At 38.9% G+C, this 23,777-nt stretch overlaps 3 protein-coding genes across 8 annotated transcripts; 1 reads left to right on the top strand and 2 right to left on the bottom strand.

Annotated features, from left to right (window-relative positions):
• Positions 1–396: 396 nt before the first annotated feature.
• On the top strand, positions 397–6,568 carry LOC126624383 (TIP41-like protein). Of its 4 annotated transcripts, XR_007624086.1 has the most exons (7): positions 397–642; positions 752–937; positions 1,834–1,945; positions 2,065–2,124; positions 2,490–2,618; positions 5,144–5,351; positions 6,276–6,568. XR_007624086.1 is itself a non-coding variant. In XM_050293441.1 (6 exons), exons 1-6 carry the CDS (start codon positions 503–505, stop codon positions 6,297–6,299), a joined length of 651 nt encoding a protein of 216 aa, XP_050149398.1. In that variant the 5' UTR covers positions 397–502; the 3' UTR covers positions 6,300–6,568. The 4 variants fall into 4 exon arrangements, 3 of the variants coding, with proteins under 3 accessions (XP_050149398.1, XP_050149397.1, XP_050149396.1); XM_050293441.1 differs by lacking the exon at positions 5,144–5,351; XM_050293440.1 differs by lacking the exon at positions 6,276–6,568 and having other exon boundaries at positions 5,144–5,474.
• A 268-nt stretch (positions 6,569–6,836) lies between these two features.
• LOC126624385 (zinc finger protein 7-like) lies at positions 6,837–7,732 on the bottom strand. Its single transcript, XM_050293443.1, has one exon. It carries the CDS (start codon positions 7,590–7,592, stop codon positions 7,029–7,031), a length of 564 nt encoding a protein of 187 aa, XP_050149400.1. The 5' UTR covers positions 7,593–7,732; the 3' UTR covers positions 6,837–7,028.
• A 13,107-nt stretch (positions 7,733–20,839) lies between these two features.
• LOC126624388 (protein NONRESPONDING TO OXYLIPINS 2, mitochondrial) lies at positions 20,840–23,365 on the bottom strand. 3 transcript variants are annotated; one of them, XM_050293446.1, is made up of 4 exons: positions 23,103–23,365; positions 22,419–22,537; positions 22,068–22,138; positions 20,840–21,165 (listed from the first exon to the last, which is right to left on the bottom strand). In XM_050293446.1, the coding sequence occupies exons 1-3, from the start codon at positions 23,240–23,242 to the stop codon at positions 22,116–22,118; spliced, it is 282 nt and encodes a 93-aa protein (XP_050149403.1). In that variant the 5' UTR covers positions 23,243–23,365; the 3' UTR covers positions 20,840–21,165; positions 22,068–22,115. The 3 variants fall into 3 exon arrangements, with proteins under 3 accessions (XP_050149403.1, XP_050149402.1, XP_050149404.1); XM_050293445.1 differs by lacking the exon at positions 22,068–22,138 and having other exon boundaries at positions 22,377–22,537; positions 23,103–23,364; XM_050293447.1 differs by lacking the exon at positions 22,068–22,138 and having other exon boundaries at positions 23,103–23,360.
• Between the last annotated feature and the right edge of the window lie 412 nt (positions 23,366–23,777).

Below are 23,777 nucleotides of genomic sequence, written 5' to 3'. Positions count from 1 at the left end.
AATTGCTTTGTTAGTATGATGATGTGGCGCCATGTGGGTCTCACAAATACAATCATATAACAACATGTGGATTAACTTTAAAAACTATTTTTATATTTAAAACTAAAAATGATATTAGTAAGAAAAAAGGCGTTGAAGGCATGATTGAAATTTTGCTGCTCCCACTTGCGATAATCGCGGCGGCGCTCAATGTCAATGATGAGGGGGTCGAAGGGGATAGGGTTGTGGTGGTGGAGTGTAGAAGCGTAAGTGAAGTTGAGGGTATTTATGTCTATTTAAGTAAAATTTTGAATATATTTAAATTTTTTTATAAAAAATGATATTTTTAAAATTAAAGGTTAATTTTTTACCATGCTTGATAAATACTCATTTTAGACCCACCCCCAAGTCGTCGACGACACTCGACAGTAAGTATCACAAAGACACGAGGGAGAACAAGCAAAGCGAGAGAGAAAAAAGAAAAGCAGCAAACCGGGAACAACTCAAATCCCTGAGCTGAAAAATGGAAGTGGAGGTCGACGATAAGGAGCTGAAAGCCGCCGGAGCCGAGCCTTTGACCGACGGGCGATACGGCCTCCGTATCCATGTCTGGGACATCGAGTCCCGCAAGCGCTCAATTCTCAGCTCCTCCAATACCGAACTGTATGCTATTGGATTCGAATTGGGAATTCAATTGAAGCCCTTCAATTTTGAATTTTTGCAAGGTTTGTGTGGTGTTAGAGATTTTTGGTGATGTGGTGGGTTGTTGCAGGTGGGAGCAAAAGCTTCATACTTGTCACGTGCCGGAGATGGTGTTTGGGGACATTGGATTGTTCCTGGAGCATGTGAAGAGCGGCGCCACGATTCACTTCAATTCGTTTGATGCTCTGGTGGGGTGGAAGAAGGAAGCTTTGCCGCCGGTTGAAGTCCCAGCTGCTGCTCAATGGAAATTCCGAACGTAAGGATAGAAATATGTCTCGACTAGTTCTCTCTAATTTATGTTATGATTTAAACTCCAGTTGAATCCTGTTGGTCATGAATCTGAATTATTGGTTTTGGGAGGGAGATTTATGGACATTTTGAATCTTTTCGATAACTTGCTTGAGGGATGGAGTATGTTTTTCATTTTATTTTATTTTTATTTTTATTTTTTACTGCTAGAGATATTGGTTACCTTCCTTTTTTCTGAATTTGCAGTAAACCTTCCCAGCAAGTTATAATGGACTATGATTATACATTCACAACGCCTTACTCTGGAAGTGAAACTCTTAAGTTTGATTTTGTGCCTGAAGTTGGGACATGCCATGAGTACTTGGCCAATGACCAGGCTTCTCCTAGACATCGGCTAAGCGAATGCTATTTGTTTTGAGTCCCACTCCATTCGTATGCAATCCTTTCTTCTTCTGTTTTTTTTTCCGTTCTCTTGCAACTTATCTTTGTATAATAGAAGGAACAAAAAAAGGGCTCTGATACCATGTAAAACTTACTACTCAGTGTTTCACTTTAATTGCATACACCAAACAATCGTGGGATGCATGTATTTATAATACTTTCATGATTACAGTTTGGGTTTGAAAACCCTAGATACAAGGAGTTTGTGAAACACCCAAATACAAACAGAAAACCAAAGAGATCAGATTACATCAGAGATTTAAACAAATCCTATAAACTAGGAATAACTGATAAGGATAAGGAGTTTGAACTAAAATCAAACTCCTCAAGTTGCGGTGATGCCCTCAGCATGCTGACTTTGTCTAATAGGAACTACTGGGCTTTCCGTGATTTTTTTTTTTTTTTGTTGTTATGTTTATATGCCAGTGATACAACATATTTAATTTTTGTTTTATGTAGCAGATTGAAAGAGGAGAGATCTCTAAGGAGACCAGAAATCTCCAATGGGAGGACTGAAGAAAAAATTGATGTAGTTGCATTGGCTTCGAAAGAGCCTATTCTCTTTTATGATGAGGTGGGCATCCTGGCTGATAACTAGAACATTCGTAGGCCGTGCCTGTGCAGATATATGTGTTTACCTGCACTCTCTTCCTTGTATGTATACCTACCATGACCAAAGTCATCCTTGTGCAGGTAGTTTTGTATGAAGATGAATTGGCTGATATTGGAGTGTCACTTTTAACAGTAAAAGTTGTAAGTCTTTGATCGCTATTGTCTGTTGTGTCTTAATATACTTTTCCAACAATATGAGGATGGTTGGAAGGACTTATCATGTTACATCTTGATTTTCTAGAGAGTCATGCCGACCTCTTGGTTTCTCCTCTTGTGATTTTGGGTGAGTTAATTTCTCTCGATTCACTTCTGTCCCCCGCCCCCCCCCAAATAGATATTAGCCAAACACGATTTATCAATTTATATTTTGTGTAGATAATCGTTTTGGAACAAGATCTTAACTGGTTAGCTCTGGGGCTTATTTAAGAAATATTCTAAACTAATTATATTGACAATACCAAGCTCTTTGGAAACTTTGTGACTTACTAATTGAGATCTTCTTACAGCTTAGAGTTGATGGGGCGCTAATGAGACTACGGGACACTCGAATGCATTGTTCTTTTAGTGATGATGCAAATCCCATTATTCTTCGAGAAAGGTGCTGGAGAGAAGCCACATTTCAGGCTTTATCTGCAGTAAGTTCAAATCCGTTGTTGCACACAAATTATGATACTACTTTTCTTTCTGCAAAACACCATCTCACATAAATTAGTTGTTTTGTTTACTCTCGGAAGTCAAAGAGATGCTCGTGAGCCTTCCCTACTTCCCAAAACCCTAAACCCTACTTCCCCATAATTATTAAGTGTAACTTATTAAAAATGGACAGGCGTTTTCTGCTCTTCAAATTTGAAAAGGGTTTGTCAACTAAAAAGATATAAGCAAACGCCATCAAGAAGTTTTTTCAGTGTATCAAGTAATTTTTTTCTAAATTTGATTTCTATCTTTCCGTTAGGTGGGTTGCTTAAGAAATCCATCAAGGATCAATCATTCAGATTCTTCATTGGCAGATGGAGTTTATATCATACAATCCTTCCTGTTTCGAGCTTCCATGCATGATTAGATTTTGTCATGTGTTCATAAATAGCCGAAAACAAAAGTAACACTATCAAAATTTTTACAAGATAAGCAAAGATTATGGGTAGAAGTTTGCTGGAGTTTAAAATACAGTATCAGTTTGTATCATATGGTATTTTAAAATTCTGAACTAGGGATTTTATCCCGTTGACTTATGGATGAAATTGTCTTCATGTCAAGCTTTCATTCCTACTCAGCTGAGGAGCACGGATACGGCAGTGTTGTCATGTATCCCGTATCAGATACTTGATTGTATACGATATGCCTCGTATACGTATCTAGGTCGACAGATACAGCTTTGACGGACATGTATGGGTGTCAATCCCCTCATGGTACGGTGGATTCGGGTATCCGTCTGTTTATGCATACAAAAACGACACCACAATCTTTCTTTTCTTGGGTTTAAATGGGGCCTAAAGCCCAACAACCAGAACAAAACCATAGCCCACCGGATGTAGACCACCACGTCCTACTTTTTTACAGTTTTATAACTAATCAAATTTTTACTCACTAAAAGGATAATCTAAATATATATTTTTATTGCCGTATCGTATCCTAGTTTTTACAAATTAGTTGTCTCGCCATGTAATGTGGTATCGTATTTTACCATCATATTCGTATTTGTATTAATGATTCACGGCTACTCAGGTGCCTTGTGGTAATAAAAAGGTGTTAATATTTTTTTCGGCCATTCAAAGAAGTTAATATTTTGTCTTAACGACTGAATATAATAGCAGCGGGAGAAAGTTTTTTTATGGTCTTCACTATGGGCTTTTGGTTTCTATAGATTTTATAACTCGTCTTTTTCAGTTTTAGGCTTGATTGGAAAGCTGTCTTTTTAGGGAACTTTATATTGGCTTGCTGTGTGTTTTCTTATTTTTACCCTTGTGGACATCTTGTTCACATGATAGTGGCGGATCCAGGATTTTAAACTCGGGAGGTCCCAATAATAAAGGTCAAAAAAATTTATAAATAAAAATAACATTGAAAAGATAATACATTTCATTCAAAGTGTATGGGAACTCATACTTTGTAGGCCTACAAGGTCCCATTTGCAAATATGCTCTTCAGACCTCATCTTAAATATTAGAAGGATAGTCCTTCATTCGAATTCTTTTTCCCAGGTCTCTCTCAAGATTATTAAAATCAATGTCACACTCATTTTGTCTTGAGCTTGAACTATCCGAACAAGTAAATGGTGCTATTGGCTTTGGCTTGAAAAATCTTTCCATATTTCTTATTCTAAACTACACATTTAACCAAAAACACAAAACAAATACCAATCAACCAATAAACAAAAATTCCATCTAAATTTCAATTATAAAATGAGTATACAAACATAGAACGTATCAACAATCATATCAATAATAGACTAAAAATCTCCACCAATATCTAATATAATTTAATTGAGATTAGATTAGAATACTAAAAAACTTAATTGAATTTTGAACCAAATAGGCTTGGAGAATTGAAACAAGTGGAGGTATGATATTGAAGTAATGTAATTATAATACGGGATTGGGTGGGATTATAAATTTAGGGTTTTGGGTGAATATAGGAAAGATTGGGATTAGGGGGGGGAAAAGTAGAGGAACGGAACAGGGAAAGGAAAGGGACTCTCTGGAAAGATGGCCCATGTGGGGCTAGGCATATGGAATCATGGACAATTGACAAACGGTACCGTTTGTCTCATTAACTTTTAACAAAAAAAAAAAAAAAGGCCAAAACACTACGTTTTGGACCAACTTTTTAAAAAACCCTGTTTTCTTTCTTCTCCCCCGCAACCGCAACCCCGCTGTCTTCTTCTCTGTTGCAAGCTGCAAGCTGCAACCTGCAGCACAGACCTCGTGTTCTCGTCGAGGGGTCCCCCGGAAAAATTATAGCAGCATTTTAGGATTGCCGAGGGGTCCTGGGACCTCCCTTGTCCCTCTGTGGATCTGCCTCTGCACATGTATTTTTTTGCCGTGCACAATCCAGTTCTTTAACTGTTAGTTGTCTTCATTTCTGTTGTATCCCATAGACTTCAGATGGTTAGTTAACTGATTCTGAATAAACTAACCAATGCCATTTTTTTTTTCGTCTGAAGGGTATTTTCTTTCCAACAGTTCCTACTAGTGACTTTATCATTCTTCCTCTTGTTGGCCCCTTTCTTAGTGGTAATGTCAAAAGAAACAAATTTTGTTTTGCGTAAAGTGTTTTCTTTTCTCATTTCTCAATTAAGTGGTGCTTACAATGATCCAAGCATCATCAGCCAAAGGCTTCCTGTGATCATGCGTATGACCCAAAAGCTAAAGGTACCTGGTAATATGTAAGGCTGTAAATTGTCTCCCTGCAAGAGTTCTTTTTACCTTTGTTGCTGGGTTCTATTGAATGTAAACTTTTCTTTTAACATCCACATATTTCCTTACTCTTTGTCATGTTTAATATGTTCTCTTAATAAGTTGGAAAAGAAGAGAGAGATATTTGCACTTTATGCAAAATTCCTCTGACTATCTTTATACAATGCTTCTATTATAATGCTGTTGATATCAGAAAGCAAAAGCGATAAAACATGAATTAGAAATATATTTGCAAAATTGAAACTTTGATACGAGTCCATTTAGATCTTAGCTTAAACCCAAAAAAGCAGCTCATTTGGAAAGACCAATGCAGACTAGTCTAGAATGTCCACTTACAATTGCTCGCGTTTATATAGATCATTAATTCATACTCCGTGAGGAGTTCGAGATAAGCTTAAGCAGAAGTGGAACTAAATTATTATCTCATCTCTATTATCATAAGAATAATTTTAGCATCAGATTATATTTTAAGAAAGACAATGAAAACTGTGTACTCTGGTATTAAAGGGAATGATTTTTGCACACCTTTGTCTCCTTCTGCACACCCTTGTTTATTCCAGTCCATTGATTCTCCCTTGCTTTATTCGATCGAAAGGCTAGGAATGAACGAGGGTGTTCATCGGGAGAAAAGGGGGTGTGCAAATCATTTTCCGTAAATCAATTGTAGGAAATGGTACAGGAAACCTGATGAACGAAGGGAATGCATGTAACAAGTAGGCATCACAAATAAATATTTTTGTATTTGACATATAGAAGTCCTTCTAGGAAAAGGGAAATTGGGATTTTTGATGTCTTCGAAAGCACCTTTGTCGGTACCTGGTAGGAAAGACTTCATTGGAAAGGTAGTGCTTGGGATCTCATTCTTTCTGTTTCTGGCAGGGTATCATGGAAATTTGTGTTTAGCCATCTATTTGGTTGGAAAACAAAAGTTAGGCACCACATAGAGGCACTGAGGGTGGGGTTGGGAGAAGTAGCGCGCATGTTAAGAGCGGAAGAATTTCTTCATTCTCATATTTATCTGATTCATTGTGGAGGGTAAGGGAATAAAGTTGTATGAGTGCAAGACTCTTTTCTGTTTTGGATAATTGGGTTACAGTCTAGATGTGCAGTCTTGACCTTGGCTACAACCTACTGAAACTTCACATGCATACAAAATTTGTCACAAGTGTGTACTTTCAAATTCTCTGATTGTGTAGAGTTGGTAATATTATTATGCTTTGACCTTTCTCAAACCCTCAGGGATTTAGCTTTGAGTGGTAAAAGCTGGTTGGGTTGTGGTAGCACTTAGGCTAGTATCTTACTTTCAAATAAGAAAAAAACATAGAAAAAAGATACAAGAAACTAGAAGTTGATAATGTTCAGGAGAAGAATAAGCAAACCTCAAAACAACTCAATTGCAATGAAACATAATACCCCTGAGATTATTGCATGCATCACTGATTAGGAAATAACTTTGATATTATAACATCCTTAAAACAGTAGGAACTTCTCAGTATCCTTCGTAGGTTCATTGGGTAGATAAACAGAGGAGGCCTCTAACCTACGCTAGCTATGTACTTGATAGATGAAATAGTTAACACCTACTAGATTTCATAAAAGAAAGTTCCAAACTAGGGTAGCGGGACGGGTGGATCAGAGTCGAAGGTTTAAGTCAAGCTTGGATGGCTCTGATTGTGGCTCTAATACTTGTGGATCCAAGCGGAAGCTGCCTGGCCACATAGAATCCATTACATCATCCAGTGTGAAGGGCATCGTGCCAAACCTTGCGTTGGCATCACTAAATCTTGCTACAAGTGAAGTTTCTTCTCTGCTTGGCTTGTGCACGAGTGAGTGGGGTTGAACGCTGAGTGATCTGACCGTAGAAGTAGTGAAGGGAAAACCCATCATCGACATCAGTCTTTGGGACTGGTATCTTCTTGCTGCACCTCTTTCTCTCTTGTGGGCATTCTGGTGACCCCCTAATGCCTGAGAGCTGAAGAACTTCCTCATGCAGAAGTTACAGGAGAAAACCTTGCCGGAAGCTGGTCTTGCCTGTGAGTCTATCTGTCCTTGTGCCGAAATGCTACCTAGGCTCAGGTTCAGCCACTCTCCTCGATTAAGATCTTCAGTTTCTTCTTTGTCATCGTTGCTGATCAGAAATCTGTTTTGCTCTTTATTTAATATGGTTTCACTCTCGGCTTCTCTCTGGGATATCATTTCTTTGACGAGTTTTTAAGGTTGTGCAGTCTGTTGTAACAGGCTGATTGAAAAGTTAGATCAAAGAGGAAGAGAGATGAAAGAAATGGAAAGAAGCAGAAGAATGTAAAGTGGAGAAAGCATGTGTTTCATTTTATCCCGTCTCGATGAAGTGGGCCCCACCTTGTGATGCTTGGTGCTCCAGGGGACAATGCTGATGTCATCTTCAGTGTTGCCCTTGTAAAGCTTAGGATTCCCCACTTTCATCCCCCCCCCCCTTCTCTCTGTTCCTCAAATCCAAATGGCACCAATTGGACTTGTAACTGAAGAGTTACAGTTGACAGTATCCATCAACAACTCTTCTCATCACTCAGTCAAAAACATTATTCTAAATTTTTATCTCAAGTGCCTGCCACTTTTGCTTCTTATCCACCAAGTATCAAACTCTTCTTATTCTCAGTAGGATTCTGTAGGTTATGGAGAATGAATTGACAAATGGAAAAGCCACTTCTGGAATAATCTGCAGGGGCATCAGCAGTAACTCAGTACTTCACCTTACTTTGTTTTCGAAACACAATGGCGTATAGCCAAGTTGGTTAGCTAATCTGCTTTGGGGTGTGCTATCCACACATCTCATTTTACTTCTCACACACCCTTTGATAATTTATGTCCGTTGATCTTCTTCAATTCATCCGATCCGACGGCCGAAATTTAAAAAGAAGTGTGAGAAGTAAGGATATCACACCCCATCTGCTTTTCTCTTCTGCGCTCATGTTTGAATCCATCTTCTCGTTAGATTGGAATAACCCCTTCATGTCAAGTAGGTATGAAATGCATTGAAGATAGGGAACCAAGCTACCAATAAAATATGGAAATGCTGAGAGAGTGGGAGATGAGTGAACGATAAGCTTCAGATAGATGAATGCAGCTAAAAAATAGATTAGTGACTGTCATGGAAGTGGGGGTAGAATTACCCTTGTTTTGATTGCCTACTGATTTGATTTTTTTATTTTTTTGTGGTGGGGTAGATTAGGGCCCACATAATTGGCAATAATGGTTTTAAAAAGTAAGCAAATAGAAAACCAGATAGAGTGGTATCTTGGGTAGCAAAGTTTTTGGTGTTTCCGTTTGGGACAATAGTATCTATGTGGATAGGTCTGACAATTCCTGACACGGCATGATAATCCAACACGACACGACACAACACGAAATTAATAGGTGTTCGGGTCAACACGATAATGAATCGGGTCATTATCGGGTAACCTGATAAACACATGTTAAGATAACGGGTTGGTTCAGGTATACACGTGGGTAACACGATACACGATAAACAAAATATTAATTTATTAATTTTATAACCCTAAAAAAATACTATAATAATTATATATATTAATTTAACAATTTTATACCCTTAAAATGTGACATTCCACATTGCTCAGGGGAGTGGATCCTATAAGCCTTATATGTATATTCTTATCTCTACCTAGCATGAGGTCTTTTGGGAGCTCACTGGCTTCGGGTTCCATCGGAACTTTGAAGTTAAGCGAGTTCGAGCGAGAGCATTCCTAAGATGGGTGACCCATTAGGAAGTTATCGTGTGAGTTCCCAGAAACAAAACCGTAAGAGTGTGGTTGGGGTCCAAAACAAACAATATCATGCTACGGCGGAGTCGAGCTCGGAATGTTGTGGGGGCCTGGGCTGGGATGTGACAATTTGGTATCAGAGCCAATCCCTGGCTGGAAGTGTGCCGACGAGGATGTCGGGCCCCTAAGGGGGATGGATTGTGACATCCCACATCGCCCATGGGAGTGGATCATGTAAGACTTATATGTATATTCTCATCTCTACCTAGCACGAGGCTTTTTGGGAGCTCACTGACTTCTGGTTCCACCGGAACTCCGAAGTTAAGCGAGTTTGCGCCAGAGCATTCTTAGGATGGGTGACCCACTGGGAAATTCTCGTGTGAGTTCCTAGAAACAAAACCATGAGGGCGTGGTTGGGGCCCAAAGCGGACAATATCATGCTACGGCAGAGTCGAGTCCGGGATGTGGTAGGGGCTCAGGCCGGGATGTGACATAAAAACTATAATAATTATATATATATATATATATCAATATTAAAATTGGTGACCATTCGATTGACTTAAATATACATATCATTCAATTTCCTAAGTGTTATACGTACAAAATAAATAAATTTAATATATATATACACACCATTGAACTTGATGAGATACGAATTCTACAAAACTAATTTCAACAATCCAATCGTCAAACTTGTTTGTATATGTTTCAAGATCGCATCAGCAAAAAATCGAAAAAGACAAACATTCAGAGATCAAGTAATGGAACAAAACTTTTCGACGGTTATCAATGAAAAATCACGATTTAACGGTTATTTTAACTTCTATTTTGGTGATTTTTTACAGCTACACTCCTTGATCCTATATGAATACAATGAATGAACTCGATCTTCAATTTAAAATATTTACACTAGTGGATACTACAAAATCTTATGTTATACTTAATGAAAGTATGAACAAACTCTTAAGTGTTAGGAATCTATTGTTTTGATGGGATACACATTCTACGAAACTAGTTTAAACGATCCAACCGTCAAACATGTTTGTATATACTTCAAGATCGCATACTCCAAAAATAGCAAAAAATAAACATTCAGAGATCAATTAACGGGACAAAATTTTTCGACAGTTATAAACGAAAAATCACGATTTGATAGTTATTTTAACTCCGATTTTGATGATTTTTTTATAGCTACACTCCTTGACCCTATATGAATACTATGAATGAATTCCATCTTCAATTTAAAATATTTACACTAGTGGATACCACAAAATCTTATGTTATACTTAATGAAAGTATAAATAAACTCCTAGTGTCAATGAATCTATCGTTTTGATGAGATACACATTCTACGAAACTAATTTCAACGATTCAATCGTTAAACTTGTTTGTATATGCTTCAAGAACGCATACGTCAAAAATCACAAAAAAAAAACATTCAGAGATCAAGTAATGGGACAAAACTTTTTGACGGTTATCAACGAAAAATCACAATTTAACGGTTATTTTAACTCTGATTTTGATGATTTTTATAGCCACACTCCTTGACCCTATATGAATACAATGAATGAATTCGATCTTCAGTTTAAAATATTTACACTAGTAGATACCACAAAATCTTATGTCATGATGATCGATGAAAATTGAGGATTTTGTAAAAGGAATAACAGGCAAGCTTTGAGTTCCATTGGCAAGGTTTAAACTTTTGAGAAAGGCTTCACAACCTTGAAAACAAAAACTCTTTCATTTTGTATATCCTTGCACATTTAATATTTTGTAATAGACTAGTAGTATATGGATGTTTGTTTATTAGGCTCTTATTTTTTAGTGTAGATGTAATACTTAAACGAAAAATGTGTTTTAATGTTTTGAAGTAATATTTATGTGGTAATGTGTGGTATGTGCAATTTTAAGAAGAAATTTTTTTTTTTCTTAATGGGTCATAACTGGTCGGATCACTTTACCTGTTGGTAAAGTGACCAGACCTGTTAAGGACCCATTAAGATAACGGGTGCGACACGACACGACCTGTTAAGATAACAGGTGTTACACGAAAACGACACGAACACGACAAACACGACCCGTTTGCCAGGCCTATATATGGGTGTGGGTGCCTTGCTGTTGGAACTTGTAGTGGTGTGTGTGTGTGTGTGTGTGTGTGTGTGTGTGGGTGTGGGTGCGGGTGCCTTGCTGTTGGAACTTGTAGTGGGGTGTGTGTGTGTGTGTGTGTGTAGAGGACGGATTCGTGGCACCACTTTTTTTACACAACTTTTGGCATAAGTTTTTGTAGGGTGCCCTCCATAATGTATTTTAACAACCTAAACCGTCTATCTTTTAGAATAGAAACCATTAAAACATTCATTTGTAGTGAAGAAAATTGGCGAATATGCTTTCACAAAGAAAACCTGAACCTTGAATTCAACGGTCATATGATTTCAAATTTGAGTGATTTTTGGTATATCATCATTTTTGGTATATCATCTTTTAGAATACGGATTGTTGAAATACACTACGAAATGGGCCACACAAATACTTATGTCAAAAGTTATGTAAAAAAAATGATGCCACCAATTCGTCCCTATATATGCGTGTGTGTGTACATGTACAATAGAAGTGCAATAAAAAGGGGGAGGGGCTAGGGATGGGCAAAATACTCGCGGATATGGATAACTGCAGTTACCCGCCCATTTAAATTTTATGGTTACGGTTATGGGTAACCGTTTAGATAAATAAACGGTTATGGGTATAACCGTTTACCTGTGAAATTTAAATGGGTGATTATGGATATTAACCAGGGTTATAAACGGGTAACCGTTTACCCATTTATTTTATATATGTAAAATTAACACAAACCATGTTTTCTATCGAACAAAACTTAGATCAATGCTATTGACTATAGTGCATGATTTATATAGCTAATTATATATATATATATATATATATATATAATGTTAATACTTTACATTATAGTGCAGAGAGCCACTTGTACTTGTGTCTTTTTTTTTTTCTGACATAAATCAAGCACAAGAGTACAAGATTTCCCTAAATCTCTCACTTGCACACACTAAACACTCATAAAAAGGTGATTAAGACATGAATTTTGGGCTTTATTAAAGTGTTAGGATATGTATGGATACCACTTTCATTCTTATGTAAGGTTGAAATGTCTTTGTGAGTCTTTCTAGTTCTCGAAATAGTGGACTGCCGTTGCAAAACCATAAGTTGATCTCCTTTTTTAAAATAAAAAATAAAATAAAAATAAGGTTAGTGGATGCTTGATAGCTACTTCTATTCCTGACCCAATCTGGAAAACTGAAGAGAATATGACGAGTTAATGGAACAAAGGAGTGATTCGACATTACAACTGAATATCCACGTCATATTAACGTCGTTATATTGATTAGTGGTATTAGATATCGACCCCTTAATAACAATATCTACCATCTATTAAAAATCAACTTCGTTAACATGGCATTGATAACCAATTGCAATATTATCGTCGTTTATGTGAATTTTGGGTCATGCACAGCAGATACGCACAGCCTGTACGTGCATATGAGAATTTTCAAAGAAGGAAGATGAGATGATGAAAAAGTGGTACAAAGTGGGTTCGACCTCCACTTTTCCCAACTTGGCTTTTGAGAGCAGTTCTCTTCAAGTGACTAGTTATGAAAGCAAAAGTACACTTTTGCAATAATGCATCTTTACAAGTATTTGCACCAAGCCAAAGCCTCTTGCACGTGTCGTACGTGCGACTGCAGTCACAAGCTTACCCCTCTTCGCGATCTCGAACACATCCACTACTGTCACTCTGTCGGTCATTCCAACCATCAACATAGAGTTCTGTCAATTCTCAACCAATTCTCTTGATTCGACTATCAATGTCTATTTCTTTCTTCTCTCTATATGTTATGCCTCGATCCCAAAATACGTTCATTCTTGACACGTGATGTTAGCACGTACCTGTTTAACTATCATTCCCCGCTTCCAAGACATCACTCAATGGAACTGTACGGGTATGATCACTAAACTACTTATGACCATGTAACAATCAAGATTATCATTTCATCTATCACATATATCAGAATGTTTTCCAATCACTAGTCCTTAATCACTGATAAATAATGTTTCAATGAACCAAAGATGCACAATACTAACATCTACCACATTGATCAACCCATAATATCAAATATTGCTTCACGAAATATAATAAAGTTGTTGATGCACAAAATCAACGAGGACTTTGGTACAACAGAAAGTGTCAGGTTTGTGACCTTCGCTTGGTTGTTTCGATCACTAGTGAAGATAAGTACGTAAATGAATAGGGACAGGGAAGCAAACACAAGATGTACGTGGTTCACCCAGATCGGCTACGTCCACGGAGTAGAGGAGTTCTCATTAATTGTGAAGGGTTTACACAAATACATAGGTTCAAGCTCTCATTTTGTGAGTTCTAGTGAATAGTTTAGTACAAAATGACATTAGAGATTATTGTGGGAGAATGATCCCTATTTATAGAAGAGAGTTTCTAGTTTTGTTCTAACATTGACACGTGTCGTGTTGTGATTGGCTTCTGATGTTGACACATGTCGCGCTGTGATTGGCTTCTGATGTCGACACGTGTTGCATTGTGATTGGCCTCCTGGTTGAAGGGAAGCTCTTCTGGGTCCTTGACGGTATAACGTTGACCGGTGCTCAGTAGTTTCGGGATTGGTCAAGTATGGTACAAACAGTGTTCCCCTAAGTTCCCGAGTGAGGGAAGCTCCTCGGTTGGGGACTTGCAAGATCCAAGCCATTGAGTAATCACGAAACTTCTAAGTACCGAAGTGTGGTATCATTTTCACATGCCTTATCTGTCTCATATGTAGATGTGGCATCTTCTCTGGAAGTACTTTTTCTCCATCCATGGGTGGTATCTTTAACCGATGAAGATGCACAAGGTAATGTATCAATTTCACTTGAAGCTTACTTGTAGTTTCGGGCTTGGTCATGTGCGATACAAACCCTATAGTAGGAGTCCCCCAAGTCGCCGAGCTAGGAGATCTGCCGAAAGAGGTGACAGACAAGGTAAGCAGTCAAACTTCCAAGCAAGCAACCCAGGATCGGAGGTTCGACTTCGGCTTCCGGTTGATTGTTCTCCTTCTCCTTGTCTCTCATTCAGCTGCCAGGATAAGGAGAAGCAAATGGAGAAGAGATGATATGAGATACTTTTGCTTTTGAAGAAGTAACTTTCCACAGGCTTATTCTTGAACTGTGCTGGAGGGTTTTCTGGTTCCCTTCAGAGTATAAGGCCGACTCAAGAATTTGAGGGTCAAAACAAGTCCATCAAATCTAGAGTACGTTCGACCTTGATGATATGGGATACTTTTGCTGTTGACGGAATAGTGAATGTGGTATGGAAAGGTGTCGTGCTGTAGTGATCTGTTTCAGCTCACCGTTGAACCTTCTGCTTTAATCTTTTGCATGGCAGAAGTGGTGTGCAACCTTTGCATTTAAATGGTCCTTCAGAACATTCCTTCATAGTGACTCATCCACGCTTGGCAGCTTCAGTGTAAAGAGCCAATATCTGATCAACTGTCATGAGGTATTTACCGGTGGAATTCATGACCTTGACAGCAGTTGAGGATGAGTTCTCGAGAGCAATGCTAAGTAAGCAACCAGGCAAAGGTCTCAGGCAGTCAGTTCCAGATTGGAGGTTTGATTTCAGGTTCCGACTGACTGCGCTCTTTCTCTTTGTCCTGCAGGTGTGGACAAGGACGAAGACAAGGACAGGGAGAAAGCATGATATGGGATACTCTTGCTTTCGACCCTGATGATATGAGATACTCTTGTTCTTGGTGTGGCTTATTTGCTGAGGTATTATCGGGGGGAAATAAAGCTGAGTATTTCGAGAGGTTATGTTGAGGGTGCATTCTCGAATGCGAGAAAGGGTTGAGCATTTTTGCAGGTTTGCCTGTCCGTTGAGTAGTAATGCTATTCCTTTACCCTTCTTGGTCACAGCAATGTAGTGGGAGCTGCCAGCTTCACGTGTTTTAACTTTGTCAGAGCACTTTGAAAAAGTGGTATGTGGTATCTAGAAAGCTAATGTTGCGTGTGAAGATTACAGACAAGCTTTATCTAAGGAAATCTGGCTCTCGAAGTTCTGAGAGCTGTGCCTCTTCGGTTTTTGAACAAGCAATCCCGTCGAGGATCTGGCTCTCGAGATTCGGAAAGCGGTACCGCTTCGGTTTTTTAGAAAGTAATTATGTTGGGAGTCTTTTCTCGAATGTGAGTAAAGGTTGGACGTTCTTGCCAGCCTGTCTTGCCACAGAACACGGAGGTCGACACACATAGGGACTTTCCAGTTGTCAAGCAATGGTGCTGTTCCTTTACCCTTGTGGGTAATAGTAGGGTAGTTAGAACTTCGAAATTCTCGTGCCTAAACTTTGTCAGAGATCTTTTGCAAAGTTATATGTTGTACCCGAGGAGTTGATGGTGCGTGTGGAGAGTGGTGATTGAACAGTAAGATTCACGTGCTTTCTACTTCACCAGAAATCTTCGACAGATTGCCCGTAATTTCCGCAAAGCTGAGTGTGCATGTGACAGGTGCTGACGAGGTTGAAAAAGCAGGTGCTTCTTCGATTTCTGAGATCGGCCCTCGTGGTCTCTGAACAGCTCAGCTTTCGAGAAAGCAAACGCCTCTTCGATTTCTGAAGCTCCGTCAAGTGCAGATTTTTATAGAGGTTGGCATTAAGTTCCACAGCACACTTGAATCTCCACGAGTAAAAACTCCCTTCTTACACTTCTAAGATCTTGATTTGTCTGACCTCTTCCTTCTTCAACACTTTTGAAAATGTATGGCCCCTCCGACCGTCGTTTTGACTTGAACCTTGGAGAAGAGACAGCCACGCCTTCTCCATACAACATATGGCGCCCATCCTTCATATCCCCTACTGGTCCTCTTACCGTTGGGGATTCTGTGATGAAGAATGATATGACTGCTGCGGTGGTGGCCAAGAACCTTCTCACTCCCAAAGATAAAAGATTACTTTCCAAACGGTCTGATGAGTTGGCTGTTAAGGATTCTCTGGCTCTTAGTGTTCAGTGTGCAGGTTCTGTGTCTAATATGGCCCAACGTCTATTTGCTAGAACCCGCCAAGTTGAATCATTGACTCCTACCATATGCTACTGCACCTTGATACTCGGAAGTCTCACGACCACTCAGTGACTTGGATTTTTCAAGTCTCCAAACGAGAAGTTTTCCTCACTCGGGAAATTAAGGGAGCACTACCTCAACCTACATGCTTCACTCACAAAGTTTCAACATACAAGCTTCAACAAAAGGAAAAATTCAAAGAACTTAGTGAAGAAGGCCTTGGTGTATTTAACACAATACGTTGAAATGAAGCAAATCTTGTTTATTGATATTTCCGATAAGTTACAAATATGTACATATACATGAATCAAAATAAACAAACAAGAGGGAGCCTTCACAAAGGTTGCTCAGGGGAAGTCTCAGCAGTCGGTAGAGCCCCAGAAAGAGAAAGCACCGGAGGGTGGTTATCCGGAGCCTCAGTACTGGACAGAACCCCAGAAGGAGGAGGCATCAGAGGTTGATCATTTGGAGCTTCATTACGCGATACAGCCCCAGAAGACGACGGCAATAAATGCCTTTGGAACAAACCCACAAACCGCTGATGATCAAGTAAAACATGACCATCAGATTCCTTCATCTGGTCAAGCTTCCTCTTCATGTTTGTAGCATAGTCATGTGCGAGCCGGTGCAACTGTTTATTCTCATGCTTGAGCCCTCTAATCTCCTGTTTGAGACTCATCACTTCAGCGGCGCCAAATGTTGATGCACAAAACCGGAGGTCTTGGAACAACGTAAACCCGACTGTGAATCTGCAAGAAATGTAAATAACACAAGATGTATTGTGGTTCACCCCAAGGTTTGGGTTACGTCCACACTAATTGTATTGTATTTCTCTGAGAAGTGAGAGAGAGAGAGAGGGAGTGAGAGCGTTGAGAGAGAGAGGGAGTGAGAGCGTTGAGAGGGTGAGGAGCCTTATGAATTGACCTCCCTCAATTGTGAGGGTGAGGGGTCCTTTTATAGAATAAGGACTCCTCACTTATTACATATTTGCCATTTCCTTTACCACATAATTACATTTATGTCCCTCAAGTATTTATATGAGGTTTAAATACGAGGCCTTAAATATGGTATAAACAAAAGTCAACCTCTGTAAGACTTTGTCATATTTCCCTACTTCGATTTCGAAGCAATAATATTATAACTCGAAGTTACAAACACGAGAATACACCTTGAGCTACTCCTATTCACAGGAATATAGGGTTCTAACCAATTTAACGGGACCTATTACGAATTAGAATTCCAGACCAACTCTATGGCATCCCAAGAATCTATGCAACGAAATGATTAAGGAAGAAGGATTTCGTACCAACTCAACGGAATCCATCATATATAGGGTTCCAAACCAACTCAACGGGCCACTCAGGAGCACAATGTAACCAAATAGGTAGTGACCTTCTACAAATGCAGATTAACCAAGCAGTGTCACCCTAAAACGTGTATGGTCCCCCCCTTACCCCTCAAAAATGCGGGTTAACCAAACAGTGTCACCCTAAAACGTGTATGGTCCTCCAATGCGGATTAACCAAGCAAAATTATAGCCATGCATCTAACAATGTTACCCCTAAATGCAGATTAACCAAGCAAGACCACCCATCAACAGAATGTAACCAAATAGGTAGTGACTCCCTAATGTGGCACCATGCAGGACCATCTATGTACCACACTGTTATATGCACAGTCATATTATCACACATCATGCATGATACGTCCCACATCATACGTTAGCTCAACATAAATGCCCATTGTCGGCACATACACTATGGATTCCACACGACGAATAAATATATAATCAAACATGCATATCAGCTCAGTTCTACGAAAGATTTCTAATATGATTCGTGATTCATTTACTCATACTAGCAATCACATATTATCATTACTAACATCTAGAAGTCCAAACCATGTAAATCCTGGTAAAGTGTCCTTTGCACGCATGCCTACGTGCACATCATCTAGGAGGCACGCTGTCCAAGGTAGACTCACTAGACTCTATCGGCATTGTAGTAATGCTAACTTCAGCATTTAAGAAAAATACGAAACATATTAACCAAAAGTCAATTTCCTAGTCAATGTGGTTATCAGTAAGGTCAAATACTATACGTAATCCAATCTGGAAGATCTGTATATTAGATTTACGATCTTTAAATTCCTAAGAGCATCACATTATTCGCATAACAACATTATAATTTCATGATGATCTAACAGTCGGATCTCCACCGCCATAAAGGTCAAGTGGCAGTCATTCACATGACTAGGCTTAAACAAGGAAATCTCAGCAAATGGGTATCAAAAACGGATTCAAGGCGTCAATTATCTTAAGAAGACAAACTAAATCCAAATTTCATCAAAATTTACAGGAATGTAACAACTTTTATACCTGCCACGAAGTCTAGAAGTGATTGGAAGATGGTCAATTCCTTTGGTAAAGGTCCAAAGCTCGCCGCGCCATCGCTGGTGATCCTATGACAGTGAAACTAGTCGGGTTTTATTCCAGGGTACACATATAGTGTACCCTTAAAGATATGCAGGTATTATTCTTCAAGTATTTCCTTACCCTGCTTTAATGTCACAATTTAGGCGAGTTTTGGGTGAAGGACTTCCTAGTCCCATGGAATTGAGGCCAATTTATTAAGGAAATGAACCATGAAATGTTTAAAAAGGTCGTACCCAGTGCACAAGGCTCCCGCTTTACGCAGGGTCTGGGAGAGGTGAATGTCGGCTAGCCTTACCCCCATTTATGGAGAGGCTGCTCCCAAATTCTTCGCACAGGCATTTGCAATGTGCTTGCGAAGTTCATTTCTAATCTCTGCTATCTGACATTTTGTTGTTCATTCATCTCTAACTTGCATCAATCCCTTGATACTCTAAGATCTCTCACCCAAACATAGTCACGATGTCTTTGGAGTTAAATGCAGCTATACAAAACGTAGTTGGTGCTAAAGCTGGCGGGCCAGTTGAATAGCTCCTTGTGAACAGTGGACCACATCTAACATGGAGAAAGTGGGAATGGGAAGAACTTCTTGGTGTTCAATTGTACTTTATAATTATATCCTGCTTGGATTATACGTCTCAAGGAGCTGCAAGTTGCAACTTTCGTGTAGCCCCAAATGCTAACAGAATTGTATCCTCTGCTGACATTGACTCTCGGCTTTCAACTTTTTTATTTTTTCAACATTTGGCCTGAGTGCAGATAAGAACAACAAAGATGTGTTTTCCATTAGTTGATCATGCACTAGCGTAACCAAACGTAAGTTAGATTAGTTGATTGGGTAAAGAAGAGTGTGAGTACATGAAGTCAGTTAAACAAGTAAAAAACTTCATTAAGTCATGGCTTGGGCCAGATCAACGTGATTGTTTTGTTTTGTTGTGCCTCGGCGTTTCAATTTCATTTGTGCAAATGTCATTAGACTCATTACTCAATCATTAGCAACAACGTTTTAGTTTATAACACTAACACACAAAAGTTCGACTCTCGCCTTCCTCCCTCCCTCCCTTCTGAATCAAAATAAGGACAGGAAAGCTACAAGCAGAAGACAAACTTGACCCTTAATTATAGCTGGTAGAGTTCGTATGTAAGACCTATTTTCTTTTGGTAAATACACGTGAAACTTTTTAAGTGTTGCGTTAAGGACTCGTTTGACACCGCCTTTAGAGTTGCTTTCAAATACCGTAAAAGCACCTCTAGATTATAAAAGCATTCCCAAATAGATTCTAACAAAAGCGCTCGAGAGCAGAAGTGCTACAAAAGCATTCTCAAATGGGTCTTAAGACACTAATCAATGCTTTGAACATCTTGACCTGTAAAGCAGTTAGACCAAACCAGGTGGGAGTAGGGGGCACTGACTTCATCCATTTACAGCTCAAGCAAGCTTCCAAGTTCTTCTAAATGCGCGAAAAAATGGACTGTTTCGGGTCGTGCCCAACACAAGATAACCAAATTTGGCAGTAGGCCTGCCTACACATTGGCCACTAAAACCAAATATAAGACCAACTTCAGCACATGTTTCATGAATCTGCTTCTCCAGGTTGGAGCTTCTACAGCTCCCACAAACAGGTCGATGCAATGGGGCCATATGCTTGCACAAACTAACAGCACCACTTGTGCTCTTCCCTCACAACTTATGGATCCCATGTGCTTTCTAGTCTATGACACTCACCACCCGACATAATTTCAGTATGCAAGCAGAATCACGAGTTACAGATACGTAAGAGCTATGCAAGATCTTTTAAAATGACATAAAACTCTTCAATCTAACAAACAATTTAGATTGGAAGAGCAATCAATAGTCAGAAAATGTTCCACTCTGAAACATATTCACGCACAACTTTACTGTGAGGTCGTACCCAGTGCACAAGGCTCCCGCTTTACGCAGGGTCTGAGAGAGGTAAATGTCGGCTAGCCTTACCCCCATTTATGGAGAGGCTGCTCCCAAGTCTCGAACCCGAGACCTACCGCTCATGGGCGAAGGCACTTGCCATTGCACCAAAAAATTTACTGTGAGGTATCATCAAAAAATTTATCATCGAATAAGTAATAACAAATGCTGCAATTTATCAGAACTGACATTATTATTCAAAAGAGCAAAGACTAAAATAGGTTGATAATCAACATATTAACGTTGAAACATTTAATCACAGCTTACGAGACAAAGAAATTTACCACGTACAAGTAATGAAGTCCGGACACCTAGGAACCGTCATCAAATCAGATGAACTACCATGTTTCTTATTACGAAGATATTTTCAAAAAGACGTGCTCCTACTAAGTTTTCCTAATCCAAAAGCACTTGTTCCTACGGGATACATCCAAACTCTACGATCACCCACAATGTTGAGTTGCACTCAACTATGCTGATCCAAAAGTCCCTTCAAGTCCCTGCAATGGAATAGCAGAGGTGCACAACTGTGTAAGAATTCAACATATGCAAACACATACTTGGTTATTCCCCAACTTCATGCTAAAATTTAAAAACGAATAACATTCTTAAAAAAAAATTATATCCATCCACTGTACGTTCACCATGTGAGGATGATATTCTTCCAAATTAAAAGTTTTAACAATCAAACAGATAACAAATGTCAAAATCATTTGTGCACCATAACATAACTTGAGTGCAGCAAAGCATTTATGTTTAACATAAAGTATCAGATTAAAAAGTTGCATCTAACAGATTGAAGATGAAACCATATAAGCTTATATCAAACACTGCCATTTCCTTTAGTTCAACAAAAAACATTCCTGCTCTATTATTGAATTTGTGAGAGCAACAGAAGAAATCATACACCAACGATAATCAAATATTTGGTAATAAATAAACAAGTAAAACCAGCAAGCAAGGTTCAAGGTGCCAGCTATAAAATCCAATGGTCACTATAAAATCCAACGGTCACAATAAATATGTCTTCTCTAAGAATGCATCAGAAATATAAAACATGAAGCACCAAAATTAAATAAGTAAAAGCTGGTGTTCCAACTGATAAACAAGAGAAGAAAAAACAAATACATAGGTCCAATCAATGAGTCATTCCCACTCCTCTCTTCATACTAGCAATCAAATTATGCACAGGAAAGCTTGCTAAATTGACAACTCTGTTTCCTACTTAATATGGAAAAAATTGATCAAAGCTTATTTAGAATAGCCTGAAAAAGGAAAAGAAATATTAAAACCTGTTACTGAAGCGCATTATTTTGACCAAACAGCCCTCTTTTTACTCAAATTCACAATTGAAAAGTTCAATATCTATGATGTCCAAAAAAGGGATTGAAAGAAGACCTACACCAATTGATCATTCTTCTGCCATTGGATGATTGGATGTCCTTGCGCGTCACCCATCTTTTCCATTCCTCCCTATCAATCCCAACCCCAATTTGTTCTTATTAATCAATCTTAACATACTTACAAATCCTACCTAGTTTATGAATCATTCTATCATTCAACGGCACTCTGTCTAGAGGTAAATGAGGCAAAGACATTTATTCTACTCTAAGGCACTCCTGGGGAATAGGCAGAAGGATTCAAAACAAAATGGTAAAAAAACAACATTTCTTTCATTTTTGTCATGTGTCCTAGAAACAGCAAGACTCACAAAGGGACTACTAGCGATCCTGACAAGTGCGGCAGAAGGTACCGTGTGACAACTCGCAACAACCCCGCACGTTGGCAGCCAGGTGAGATGTGAGGCAGGTTGCAGCCGTCATGCGGTGCATTGGCAAAAGCGATTGTATGCATCCCAGTTCACCCAAGTTCCTAAAAGAAACAAAAGAAAGCCAGTAAAATGAGAAGATTTTTCTGTTATACCTATACCACAAATAAGTATGAAAGGAATTAAGACACATTTTTGCGCCGGAAAAATGTAAGAAACCGCTATTTTCTTTTTGGGAACCTAAGAACCCACTTCTTGAGATCGGAGAAGGCAAATGTAACCACAGAAATAATGATCCAGGTGATTGCTAAAAAAGAAGAACGGATAGATAAGATTTTCTCTTCCCATCAACTCCAAACAGTGAAAATTAAAAGAAAGACAAGATTTTGCATTTAAATTTCATTTCTTTTACTAATTGTGAGCCAAAAATGCGCTTGTTTTTCCCATACTGTAGATTAAAAACCCCAAATCACCAACATAAATAAATCCAGTACAATTAAGTCACTAAATTTGTGAATTACAAATCAATAAATCAACAGAAACCATAGGAAAATAACAATTCATTGATTCGCATTCACTTTTCTCCAATTTCCAGAAATCAATCAGAAATCAACGAAAAGGTGAACGAGAAAACTAGAAAAAATAAAGAGGAGAAATTGAAAGGGGAACCTGGGAGAAGCGAAGAGGCGACGAGGAGTGGAGAGCGACGGTGGGCGGAGGCGACGGAGAGGGGGCGCCGAGCGGAGCGACGAAACCCTTGCGTTGGACACCAATGACCGAGACAGCGAACCAGCTGAGCGCCAAGCCATTTTCCGAGTTACTGTTTGCCGATAGTGGCGAGAGAGGGCTTTGTGAGGGTTTTGCTTTGTGAGGAATGGCGTGGCGCAGTTGTACGACAGTCTTTCACCGTTGGATTCTTAGCGATTCATCGGGTACTGTTAGATATTTTTAAAGAGCAAATTTAGCAATGCCCTTCAATTTACGAAGTTCTTAATTTGACCCTCAACTTTCAATTTAGTTACGACTTACGGGTCTCATAATCGTTTATAATGTGTCAATTTGATCCAATTGTCAAATTAATCAATGCTTTATTTCAGTTTTGCGCACTTGCATTAACGGAAATACCTTAATTTGATAGATACATATGTTTAACGTTCAAAGACATATTTGCACATTTAAAAAGATTGAGGGTTCATAACCAAATCGAAAATTTAGGGATACCAATTAATCAAATATATATGACTTTCACATAAATGTTTATTTAGGAACTCTTACATATTATTGATATATACATGGCCAAGGGATTGTAAGTATACAACATATGAGAAACTAATTCATGATACC

The sequence above is a fragment of the Malus sylvestris genome, chromosome 5 (genome assembly GCF_916048215.2).
Source record: "Malus sylvestris chromosome 5, drMalSylv7.2, whole genome shotgun sequence".
In the NCBI taxonomy this organism is placed as follows: Eukaryota; Viridiplantae; Streptophyta; class Magnoliopsida; order Rosales; family Rosaceae; genus Malus; species Malus sylvestris.
Note: the sequence above shows the minus strand (reverse complement) of the source record. Positions and strands in the feature narration are given on the sequence as shown.

Bases quoted from the DNA above. Each gene is read 5' to 3' on its own strand.
- LOC126624383 (XM_050293439.1), top strand. From the start codon at position 503: ATGGAAGTGGAGGTCGACGATAAGGAGCTGAAAGCCGCCGGAGCCGAG. The intron at 643-751 runs GTATGCTATTGG...GGGTTGTTGCAG, and splicing joins AGCTCCTCCAATACCGAACT to GTGGGAGCAAAAGCTTCATA. The intron at 938-1,833 runs GTAAGGATAGAA...TTTATGTAGCAG, and splicing joins GCTCAATGGAAATTCCGAAC to ATTGAAAGAGGAGAGATCTC.
- LOC126624388 (XM_050293445.1), bottom strand. From the start codon at position 23,242: ATGGCTTGGCGCTCAGCTGGTTCGCTGTCTCGGTCATTGGTGTCCAAC. The intron at 22,538-23,102 runs GTTCCCCTTTCA...TGTTTCTTTTAG, and splicing joins CGCCTCTTCGCTTCTCCCAG to GAACTTGGGTGAACTGGGAT.
- LOC126624385 (XM_050293443.1), bottom strand. From the start codon at position 7,592: ATGATATCCCAGAGAGAAGCCGAGAGTGAAACCATATTAAATAAAGAG.